Source organism: Galeopterus variegatus, unplaced genomic scaffold (genome assembly GCF_000696425.1).
Source record: "Galeopterus variegatus unplaced genomic scaffold, G_variegatus-3.0.2 Scaffold2256, whole genome shotgun sequence".
Lineage (NCBI taxonomy): Eukaryota > Metazoa > Chordata > Mammalia > Dermoptera > Cynocephalidae > Galeopterus > Galeopterus variegatus.
The window spans coordinates 175,784-188,470 of NW_007728367.1; the positions used below are offsets into that span (position 1 = coordinate 175,784).

General features: G+C 37.1%; 1 protein-coding gene across 1 annotated transcript in view; it reads left to right on the forward strand.

The window, feature by feature from the left end:
- The window catches only part of VAV3 (vav 3 guanine nucleotide exchange factor), a 204,222-nt gene that overhangs the window by 113,556 nt on the left and 77,979 nt on the right, over nucleotides 1-12,687 (forward strand). Inside the window, exons 8-12 of the mRNA XM_008581073.1 lie at nucleotides 314-417; nucleotides 1,666-1,765; nucleotides 5,451-5,546; nucleotides 8,888-8,956; nucleotides 10,771-10,857. Coding sequence (XP_008579295.1) covers nucleotides 314-417; nucleotides 1,666-1,765; nucleotides 5,451-5,546; nucleotides 8,888-8,956; nucleotides 10,771-10,857 — 456 coding nt within the window. The remainder of the gene's footprint in view (nucleotides 1-313; nucleotides 418-1,665; nucleotides 1,766-5,450; nucleotides 5,547-8,887; nucleotides 8,957-10,770; nucleotides 10,858-12,687) is intronic.

The window sequence follows — 12,687 nt, forward strand, 5'->3', positions numbered from 1 at the left end:
GAAATTGCTGTTTCCAATGCATGTGGCCCTTCTCTCCTTCTCTCCCTCCGCCCTCCCCTCTCTCCCTCTGCCCTCCCCTCTCTCCCTCCCCACCCTCCCCTCTCTCCCTCCCCCCTCTCCCCCTCTGCCTTCTCCTCTTCTCGTCCTCTCCCCCTCCTTTTCCTCCTCTCTTTATTGATGGTAGCAGCTTTATATATTGAGAACATTCAGTACATTCTCATTGGCAAGTTTAACAATAATAGGGATTCTGGGATTGGCGTGTATTTTTTGGTTTTGATTCCTACTTTCCTTTCACACTGTTTTCTTTTCTTAGGAACTTGTAAAAGTTCATCGGAACTTAATGCAAGAGATTCATGATTCCATTGTAAATAAAAATGACCAGAATTTGTATCAAGTTTTTATTAACTACAAGGAAAGGTAACTTTGGAATTTAAAATATTGTGGGTGCTAGTTTGTAATTATAGCAAGGGTTAGTATTAAAATGGCTGATCGATAGCTATTACAACTGTTCGTTACAGTACTATGTGAGCAGTAATTAGAACATGGAAGAGTTAATCTCAGGGTAGTAGTTTGAGCTCTATATGCATATTAAAAGAGAAAGGGCAGGGGGAAGGAAAGGACCTAGTATAGTGCCGAGACTTCAACATTGCAGTTTAAAAGGCTGAAGTTCTGTCATAGATCTCATCATTAGTGAGTAACGTAACCTTAAGTCATTTTAACTCTCCAAGACTCTTTCCCCATCTGTAAATGTTGGGGGTAGATTAGCTGGTGCCTAATGCTTCTTCCAACTCTAATATTTTATGATTCTCTATTCTGGAATATTAGATTCACAGTCAAAGTCACTTTTCCTTTCTAAGTCTGGGAAAAAAAATCTCCTGAGCAAGTCATATAAATTGGAGTATCAAGAAATTTTGCTTAAAATGTCCATCTTTCTCTTTTTAAATTAAGCAATGTAGTTCCTGTTACTAAGAAGTGGCTAATGAATTGCCTTGCATCAACTCTTAGATAAACCTTAACGTCTTATTAGTAGTCTTTCCAGTGGAGAGTTGAAACAGTACACAAACCAGCCTTTCGTGAAATATCTGCATTACTGCAGAGATACCCTTGCGGAAGCAGGCTCAGGCTCCCTGCAATATGAGTTATCCTCTACGCAGCACAGTTCAGGCCTCTCATTCCCACTTTTCAGATGATGTATGTTCTATAACTAAGAAGTAGTAAGGAGTGGGAGGTTTGTTAATGAATGGAGATATAAGTAGTGACTACCATAAAATCACAGTAGAAAATAAAACTATTTCTGAGTGCAAGTAAACGGTAAAAAGTTTACCTCTAATAGGAGCTTAAACAAGAGTTTTTAATTTTGTTTTTGAAATGCATACATATGCACTCAAAGTTAGCAGTCATTAAGCCAGTTTGTAAAATCTACTTGCTATAAAAATATACACGAATTAAGCCCATTCAAATTGGGAACCCAAAATTAGTCATTTTTATTGCTGTAAACATGAGTAATCCTCATTCTGTGTCTGTATGCATGGTGTGTATTAAAAATAGTTTCCACTGTTGCTTTGATTATCCCCAACTGTGGTTTTAGAGAAATGAACGTTCTGCCTCTACTTCATTCTTGCTTTTTGTCTTACAGACTTTTTCCTCTCTCATTTTCCCTTCTAGGTTGGTTATTTATGGGCAGTACTGCAGTGGGGTGGAGTCAGCCATCTCCAGTTTAGACTACATCTCTAAGACAAAAGAAGATGTCAAACTCAAATTAGAGGTGCCTGTTTATTTTCTGTTTATTTATGACATAAAGTAAACCTAAAAGCAGCGTATTCCTCTTCTTGATCAATGCAACAGTACCTTTTCTCATGTATTCTAAATATAATTTCAGCAGTTTTATAAAATATTTTAATAGACGGGTCTATAAAATAATATTGTTGTAATAATAGCAGGAAAATCTAACATTTATGGCCCTGTATTTTACATACATTAGCTCGTTAGGTACTCCTGACTGTGAGATACGCAATTAATTTTCACATTTTATTGATGGGAATGCTGAGGTTCCAAGAGATTATGCCTAATTTGCCCAGGGTCACCTGAGTAGTAAGAGGTGCAGGACAAGATATATGCTAGATAATGCATATGTAGATTTAAAATGTTTATTAAAAATATAAGATGGGGCAGATGTACAAAAATGTCATGAACATCACTCACAAAAAGGAAGAGGAGACAAATGCTGATAGAAGATTAAGCAGTATGTGATAAGCACTGTATGCCAGGCCTCTATGGGTAAGATGGAGGAATCGCTTCGGTGTGGGTAGATGGTGGAAGATTTATAAGAAAAGGCAGCGATTGAGTTAGGTCACCGAAGAATGGGCTGAGCTTTGACAGATGAGATTCCATGGAGAGCATTCCAGAATTGCCAAGTCTTGACCAGAAGGGTCAGGAAAGTTTGAGAAATGACAAGTAGGCCAGGGGAAACTGAGCACATGGTCACAGTAGAAAATAAGTCTGGAAGCTTGTGGTTTTTTTTTTTTTTTAATCATCCCCTGCCCTCCCCCCAAAAGAGTTTATGTTTTCAAAGAACTTTTGAAAAATGATTATGTTATATGAACTATTTTTAATGTATTATTCATGTTTAGATTTTCTTAAATTTCAGGTGGAGATATATGGTCTACTTTTACATGATTATGTGGGCTTATTTGCCTCTTTAATGTCACCTTCCCCACTCTTTGTTCAGGTTGGCAGTGAGTCAGGTGATGAACAGGGGAACAAGAGGCAGATGATTTTCGCATCAGAATCTTCTTCACTGCTATGGCATATTTGGCATGATTTCATAACTCCCACAAAGAGAAAATAGTGCTTAGAAAGTTTGCACACTGGCGAGTCACCAAGTAACTATACTAAATCAATATGATAGATTTTTTTTTTTTAACCTCTTAGTATTCCTTGATGTTGTTGACCTTAAGGCTGGACACAGTTTGAATTACCACTAAATAACATCCTTACAACATTGTTAGTGCAAAGGGTTTCTGCTCCTCTGGCGAGTAGAGCCTCATAAATGTAGAGCTATAAGCCATCTCGACTCAAATTAAAATATCATGGTAAAGTAAAACTTCACAACTCATACAACTAGTTCCTGTTACAGCAACCATTAAATCTTTTTTTTTTTTTTTTTTTAAAGAATAAAGATATAAAATTACAGTTCAAGCAGGTTGTCAATCAAACCTTCATTATATTCCCAGCCTTGTCTGAATGTCGCTCTTCCTTCTTTCAGTGCTAATGTCAAAATTCTGCCCAGTGGACCATAATCTGGGACTCTGGGACTCTGCATAGTTCTGCAGTCACTATGGGTCTTAGGGAAAGAGAGGACCTCAGGCTGAGTTTGAAAGGCTCGGTGTGAGGTGCTGCTGTCTGTCTTTCCTCAGTTTAAAAGCCCAACTTCTGACCACAGGCCTGATTTGGAAGTATTTAATCAGATATCTCCTGTAACACTTTAACAAATACTCTGCTGGAACTGCCTGCTGCAAGTCCCAGCATGATGGAGGAAAAGCTGCCTTATTCTTGGTGTCCCTCTGCCTTCTTCGTGTCTTCTGTTTTGTGGTTATTTTTGTTCTTTTGATTTTTTGTCTTTTTCTTCTCTACCTTGGAACAGAGATAACATGGGATGAAGGGTGATAGAGTCCCTTTATCATGCCCCGTCAGCCTGGCTCATTCTACCACATTTTCTTTTCCTTTCAGTTATAATTGAACTTAAGCTAAGCAAATGGGTGTTTTGGAAGAATTATTTCTACTTTTATTTACTTTCATTCTAATAAGCATTTTACACCTCATTCTCCAACCCCCGTTTGTAACCTCCTTTCAGTGTCAAAAATGTTGGTTTCTCTACTTTCTGAGCATATAACTTAGGACTTACAGAAACTGTTTTCCCCCCCAAATTTTAAACTAATTTCCATAACATAGTGACTCATAAATGTATAACATTTATGTTCCTAGGAGTGTCTTGAGATGGCATAACATAAGAAGTATAAGCTATAACCTCAATTCCAAGGAGCTTAAAACGCAGCTGGGGAGAGAAGACCCACTCATTACAGTAGTATTAACACTTTAACCTCCTGTTGAGATGATCCAGAACTCTCTACAATCTGTAGAAGCAAGAAGTCAGTTGAAAATGTTATCCTTCTAAGGAACCTCAGTAATTGATAAGACACAAGCTAAAATGTCAGGATGTGTCCCCAGTATATTTTGCTTATGATCTGTAGTCAAACATGCTCATTTAGACACTATGGTCATTTGAGTTAATGGTGTTTGCTTTATACCTCCTGATAATAATATCTTTCAATGTGCCAGAAAAGCTAAATGTAGGCAAAAGGGAAACAAAGTTGTTAAGAAAAAGAGTAGTTTCTTAAGCACAATTTCCTCTCTGAACTGGAAAAGTTCTTGGTCTGGAATGTGCAGTTGGGTGAGGAGTTTGGACTTCTGAGGTTGCTCACTAATAAAAATGTTTCTATGGCATTTTATTGTTTTTAATGACACCACAGACATGTGAGAAATGGTAAAATCAGAAAAGTGACTTGCTCAAAGTCTTACAGCCGATGATTGCCAAACCTTGGCTTTAAACTCATGCTTTGACACTTCAAATTTAAAATATTTTCCTCAAAGTTATAGTTACTGTCAAAAGAGTGAACAAGTCAATACTATTTTTAATTAAACTTTTAAGAAAGAAGAGTGCGAGATTCAAAAAAAAAAAAATAAAATGTGAGGCTTTTAAAAACTTTGAATCTAGTAGTAGGTTGAGACTTTAGCAAACATTCTGTTTCATTCTGTTCAATAAATATTTATTAAGCAAATACTAGATTCTTAGAGGCATAAAGGACATAGTATGTTGGGGAAGACGTTATATACAACAATAATTAAAAGTTTGCAGAGAGAGAAAGAGAGAGCAAGCAGGCACTCTGTTTTTGATTGGAATCATTACTAAAGGCCTAGAACTTCTTCAACTTAAAATGATGCATTTTCCTGGAGGCTGGACAGAGCACATGGTAGTTAGAGAAAACTGAATAGACCAAGGCATGAGGGTGAGATGGCTTATGGCAGGTTTGATGAGTAGAAATGTGTTCTTGATGCCTGGCCCAGAAACCCACTGGGGGAGACTGGCAGAAGGTACAGCTATAAGGATAAGCTGAGGAGGACCTAGGGTCTTCCTATGATTTTGCACCAGAGAAAATAATTTTTATACGTAAAATAGTTCTATTTGATTCATATTTGGAGTTGAAATTGTACAAGATTTGTTTGCATTTTAACTGAAGACACTGTTTATTATTTAGAGAGAAGGTTTGTTAAGGAAAACAGCAGAATATTTATCGTATAATAACAGTTCTGCCTATGGCCTCTTTTCATCTTTTAGTGTTTATAACTCTCCTTGAGAAAACTAACAAAGTTTTTAAAAAACATTTCATTAGGAATGTTCCAAAAGAGCAAATAATGGGAAATTCACTCTTCGAGATTTGCTTGTGGTTCCTATGCAGCGTGTTTTAAAGTATCACCTTCTCCTCCAGGTATGTAACTTAAAACTGTTTATTTGTATATTGTTAATGTATTAAATCAACAAATATTAATGAAGCACCAACTGTGTGGCAGACACTCCCTGTTTTGGGCCCTGTCCCCTTAAAATTTTTAATTATTATTACAGCTAAGTGGGAAATAACAGAACAGCTGGGCATTTTTTTCCTTTTAGCAAAGATGATTCTGTATCTGCCACAAAGTCACATTTTGTGTCCTTCAAACATGACTGGATTAAAAAAAAATTTTAAATCAAGGCAAAACCAATGAGACTATTCCTTCAACCAAGTCTTCTATAGTTAGCAGTAATCGTTTATTATTAGCATATCAGCATTGTGATGCACCTGAATTTCGGCAGATTAATCACATTAGATCCTTTGCGTTATAACGGTAAGCTAAAGAGAATTGTGTCACATTTTATATTGCTTTCTACATACTAAATTATAATAAAACTACATTTATTTTGAAGTGATTCTTGTTATAACCCACAAAGCTTATGGTTTCCATGGTTAGTCCTTTAATGAGGGTAGAGAGTCTTATAAATTTAATTTGAAAGCTATACCAGGAGACTCATTAGTTCTGCTCCAAAGAAATGTCTTACTGTATTAGTCTATCATCTCTGCTGATGCTTGTGAAATGTCGTTTTTAGAAAATCTACTACCTGTATGTGAAATATAATGTTGAGTCTGCTGTGCTTTGTACATATTGTATTATTAGTCATGTCTATTTTTGTTCTACTGAGAAATCAGAAAAATTTAAACCCTGATTATTCCTTAAAAAATTTATGAAACTTAAACTCAAAGCAACTTAATCAAATTGGATTTTATGAAAAAATAATAGGAAGACTCAGGCAATCAGTTTTCAAGGCATCATGGAATTGAAAACATGTCCAAAATAAGATAATTTATTTTCTAACTTTGGTGTAGTCACATATTGATTGAAGAATTTAGAAGGTGCAGTTTTTAAGAAATATCTATTTGGGTATTATACAGATTTATAAAAGTATAAAATAGAACCATGCTTTTTTTGAAATTCAGTGAACTTTTTCCTCTAATTTCTCTTGGGTTGTTTTGTAATTTAAATCTCAGGAGTATGTTTAATTTCATGATATCTTTTGAAATAGGAAAAGTTTTATTTTGGGTACCACACATAAATAAAAATTCTGGAAATGTTTTTCCATTTCAAAATAGTATAGAGTAAAATTCTTTTGTCTTGTGTCTAGAAATTTGTTGAACAATGTGCTTATAAATTGGACTTTTTTTGCCTAACTACTATACTGTACTTTAGTGGGGAAATAACTTTTGAAATACAAATAACAAATTTATGAAATTGAGTATTTTACAATGGGGCTTAGAAACTTTAAGAATGATTTACTGTTTTTATTTAATAAAGTAAAAGTAAAAATAGAAATAAAAGAATAGTATTTTGACAGATTTATTATACTTAATAGATTTTCCATCTGTAGGTCCTGTTTAGAACAGGAAACACTACTGGTATTGAAATCATTAAAGATTTTTGAGTGGCTTTCCTATGCCAAACACAGTATCGGGCAGTTATGATATAAGACAGGCCCTACACTGACAAAGCTCACCATTTACAAGGGAAAAATGAAATGTAAGCTTCCTGGGGCCGGCCCGGTGGCGCACTGCTACAGTGCGCCGCTTGGGAGCGTGGTGGCGCTCCCGCCGAGGGTTCGGATCCCACATACAGACCGGCCGCTCACTGGCTGAGCGAGGTGCGGGCGCAACACTGAGGGTTGTGATCCCGTTGCCGGTCCCGGTCCGGTACGGGCGCGACACTGAGGGTTGCGATCTGTTGCCGGTCACGAGAAAAGACAAAAAGGAAAAAAAAAAAAAAAAAGAAATATAAGCTTCCAAATATAACACAATGTGATAAGTACGCAGAAGGTGCAAAGGTGGCAGAAATGAAGGCCTGAATAACTATGCCTAAGAAGGCTGGGGACCTGAGTAGAGGCCTCTGTCATATCAGCCTTCCCAGAGAAGTGATTGTTGAGTTGGGTTTGAAGGAATAGTAAGAGTTTGGCAGGTGGATCAGAGAGGAAGAGCTTTTTAAGGAGAGAAAGTAACATTTCTAATGGGATTAGCTATCAGAACATATTTTGAGAATTGCAATTAATTTAGTATTACTGGAATATGGGTTGTTTGGGTGGAAGTGAAGAGAGAGAAATTGAGAGAGGTTTGCAGAATTCAGATCATGAGTCTGAGTAACACGTGTAGGGGACAACCCAAAGCTTTTGTGGGGCATCGCAGAAGTCTTAAGTAGAGTAAAGATAGGACCTAACTTCCATTTTAGAAACCTAACTCCTATGTCAATAGAGTGAATAGATGATAATGAGGGAAGTCTACAAGTCAAAAGACCAATCAGAAGCCCATTATAATAACATGTTTGAAAAGGGTAAGGACCTGATACTAACTAGTACCAGGGTCAGGATCAAAGATAGCATCAACAGAACACAGTGAGGGAGAAGGGAGGGGGAGGGTCTGGGACACCTTTTAGGTGTCGGGCATCAGAGATAACTCTAATGTAATGATGAAGTGTCATCATTTAGTAAAACAAACAGGAACAAAAATAGGGTCCTGGGTGAAGATGGATTAAGTTTTGGGCGTGTTGGATGTGAGAGGCCTATGAGATATCCAGGTAGAACTATTTAGTTGGATGTATGAGTCTGGGACTTGGGCGTGAGTTCTGGGTTAAGCACATGTACTTGAGAGTGATTGCCCATTAGGTGATAGTTGACATGACAGTGGTTGTGATAAACTTTTTAAATATGTAAAATAAGAATAAAAGAGGACTAGGGTGAACATCTAGTGGATAATAGCTTTCTGAGTTGCAGATAAAAAAGAAACTGTGAAAGAATGAGGAATAGGCAGAAATTTAGGATAGACAAACAACAGCAGCAGCAGCAATAACAACAATGAACAGGACACCCTGATGCACCTGAAACGAAAGGAGAGAGATGGTCATCAGAACCAAAAGCTGTGGAGAAACCACGTGTGATCAATTCAGTTAGCAATTAGGGAGGGCATCTTTCGTAGCATTTGGGAAGCAGTGTCAGGGAAATGTGAGGGATGGAATTCAGATTCATCTTTGAAAGGAAAATGTTTCCAAGTGCACCTCATGTTCTTTTAGTGTCTAGTTGATCTTGGTCTTCTTAACAGTTTGAAATTTTTGATGAAAATAGAGTCTAGTTACATTAGGTTTATCACATTGTGGAGAGAATAATGATAATACTGATTTATTTTTTAAAATGTTTTCTTTCTTATGTCTTTGTTTTAATTTTGCGAAAAAGTAATATTAAACTGTATATTCCAAATAGGAACTGGTCAAACATACCACTGATCCTATCGAGAAGGCAAATCTGAAACTGGCTCTTGATGCAATGAAGGTGAGGCAAATATATCAGTCACTTATTTGTATTTTTATTTCTTGCCTAAAACCAATATAATTCAAACTCTGCTAATATGTATATGATATGCTAATATATTATAATACATATTTGTTTTTGGTGGGGAGAGCTAAATATTTTTTACAGAAGTAGATATCCTTGTATGGATTTAATTGTTAGATTAAAAACACATAAAACCAAGAGGCGTATTAAAATAACTTGTACAGCTATGACAGCTTTCATAACCACTAGGAATGATTTAACATGATGGTTTTATTTCACATTGTTTTTATGGTTACCAATAAAAAACTGTTGGCTTGTGTAAGCGGTAGGTCATCTGGTGACTTCAGAACACTGGTGTGACTTATTTTCCTCATAGGAGGATATCTGCCAGGGTCATGCTTGTGGATGCTGTGCATCGATACAAATTAATTTCAGTTTGGGTTTCTATTTCCAGGTAAATCTGCAAATCAAGAACCACAAGTAGATAAAGACAGGTGTTTTGAACATATTGAGGACTATGTAAAATCCCAATTTCCACAGTAGGCTAAATAAAAATGACTTTAAAAGAAATAATATTTTGCCATAACTTAAACATAAGCAAATATTTGTTTTTAGAAACAAAATGGCAATGTGACCCTACTCAGTGCAATGCATACTTACTTATGTTCCTGCACCAATTTCAGTGTCAGTTTTGCTGTTCAGTGGATTTTAGTACCACTATCAGGAAATATCACACAATTATTATTATAAGAAAAAGTCCTACCAAGTTTCCAGTTTTCAAAGAAGTCATTTATGGGTACATCCTAGGAAAGGTCAGACTTCCTTTTAGAACAAAGTAGGAACTGCTTTTTTCAGAATTCTGTTCCTACCGTTGCAGATGAATTTAAGAGGGTAGAGAGAAAAGAAAAAGAGCTCAGAGAACAGGAAAATCTGGAGCACATGTAATAAAAATAGCCAGTTACAGTATGGAAAGATTAGCTAATGTTTCCTCAAATATGAGAAAAGATATTTTAAAATAGGTGAAGGCACATGGAGAAACATGGCCAGCATTTTTTGTTCACTTCAATTCATTTTTTGTACTGTGAAGTTACTCACCTCTCCTTTGTTTCTCCTTTATTAATTCTTTAAAATTGATCCGGTATGCACTGGCCAGTTAGCTCAGTTGGCTAGAACATTGGTGCTGACAAAATTGAACTTGCTTTCTTGACTGAACACTATCAGGACTAAGATGACATGAACTGGCTGCAGAAAACAGCCTTGCTAGATTCATCATCTAACTTTTAGTTACTTTTTTCCCTGCTAATCCTTTGTTACTCCCCTTATTCTAACCTGTGTGAAGATATAATTCTCTCAAGGTCAGTTGTTAATGTGCTTGGAATTTACATTCTTCTGACCTAGTTTCCTTTTGTTCCTCTGCATAGCAGCATATTTTGTTTTTGTTTCTTAGGGCAACAACATCCTTACTCTTTTCAGGGGTGTGGTTAACGACAACTCTTCAGTCTTCCCAGCTGTATTCCAGACATTTTTAAATTGCCTTTGAGCTACAGCTTTAAGGCAACAACATCCTTACTCTTTTCAGGGGTGTGGTTAATGACAACTCTTCAGTCTTCCCAGCTGTATTCCAGACATTTTTAAATTGCCTTTGAGCTACAGCTTTGATTGACTGGGCATTCATTTTATTGTCATTGAAACGTTGTGGTGGTTACTTTTATCACTAATGGAATTAATGATGTGTTTTCTTTCAAAGCAGTTCACATCTCTTCTCTAATCTTAGTGTGCCTTCTTTTTGTACCCTTTTCTTTATTCTTTAGGACTTGGCACAATATGTGAATGAAGTGAAAAGAGATAATGAGACCCTTCGTGAAATTAAGCAGTTTCAGCTATCTATAGAAAATTTGGTATGTAATTATCCTTCCTTCCAGCTTCCCCTCACCCCCAAATTGGGGGACATTCTAGGAGTTATTGTTGAAGAAAAAATAGTTTACCTTCAAGTTTCTGTTGTTCGAGGTTTTTTCCGTCTTCTGTTTTGCAGCATTCACATGGACATCTGGTGGCACCTTGGACTGGTTGTTGTCCAGGGACTTTCTGCCATCACTGTCCATCTCACCTTCATCACACTTGGCCTCTTTTTCCAGCAATCTCAATTCTAACTATTGCAGTGCATTTTTTTCTTTTCTCTCCCTCACCCCATACATACTCGCTGTTGATTCCTGTTTATTCATTCATTTTACATATATGTACTGGGTGACCACTATGTGCCAGACACTTTGCTTGGAGCTGGGACTATAACTGTGAACAAGAGGGTCTCATGATTGAGGAGATAGTGAAAAGCGAGTTTAAAAATGCCATATTGAGATTAGTTTCGTGAACTGGGTGCTGTAACAGAGTATAATAAGGGGAGACCTAGTTTAGATAAGATGGTCAGAAAATGGCCTTTTGAGTCATTTGTCATTTGAACTGGGACCTGAAAGCTAAGAAGAAGCCAGCCACACAAAGACTTGGGGGTAGAGCAATGTAGGCCGAAGCTATATAGCAAGTGAAAAGCCCAGAGCTGAGCAAGAGTCAGGTGTGTTCAACAAGCTTAAAGGTGAGAATGGCTGGCGATAGAGTGAGAGAAAGCATGGTGGGCTCTGAGGTGTGAGGGGTGGGCAGGAAAACTGCACAGTGCAGCTGCGTGGGCCAAGCGCTGAGTTGGGAAGCTTGTGAAAGGTACCTGTCAGGGAGTGTCACAGTCTGATCTACGTTTCAAGACCTTTAAGTAGGCAGACCACTCATCAAGCTGTTGAAGTGGTTTCAAGAGAGATGGAGGCCTGGATTAACATGTGGGCAGTGCAAATAGAGACGAGTGGATTTAAGACACTTTTGGGAGCAAGTTCATTGCTTCTTTCTGTGAAACATCTTGAGTCTGTCTCTTTCTTTTCACATATACAGCCACTTCCCCATTTCAGGACAGCATCATCTGGCACCTTTTTAATCATGGTAGCCTCTAATCATCTCTTCATGCAGTTGCAGTTCGAAAATGTGGATTTCTTAACTCACTCTCTTTCCCAATCGTGTCAAGATTTTTTGTTGCTTTCGAGATTCAGTCAGCATTCCTTACGATCATATCTAAGGCCCTCAATGAAGTGGACTTAAATTATTTTGCTGAATTCATCCGGCTAATAACTACTCACATAATTTAAATTGTGATATTTTGCTGTATTATGAGGTGTCCGATTTGCTACACATTTTTATAATTCTGCCTTTGATCATAATCAGAGCCTAGAATGTTTTTTCCCATTATTCCCTATCTAATTCCTTCAAGATCCAACTAAAATAAATCCCTTAATCTCCCATCATTCTTTCCTCCCTGAAATTCCACAGCATATTGCCTGGACAGCTGTGTAGCATTTAAAAAAAAATTGTGGTAAGGTATACATAACATTAAATTTGCCAAGCATTTTAAAATGTACAGTTCAGTGACATTAAGAACATTCACAGTGTTGTGCGACCATCGTCACCATCTCCAGAACTGTTTTCATCTTGCAAAACTGAAACTGTGTGCTCATTAAACATGAATTCCCCATTTTCCTCTTCCCCCAGTCCCTGGTAACCACCATTCTATTTTCTGTCTCTGTGAATTTGACCACTCTGGGTACCTCATATAAATGGAATCATACAATATTTGTCCTTTTGTGACTGACTGACTTCACTTAGCATAATGTCTGCAAGCTTCATCCATGCTGTAG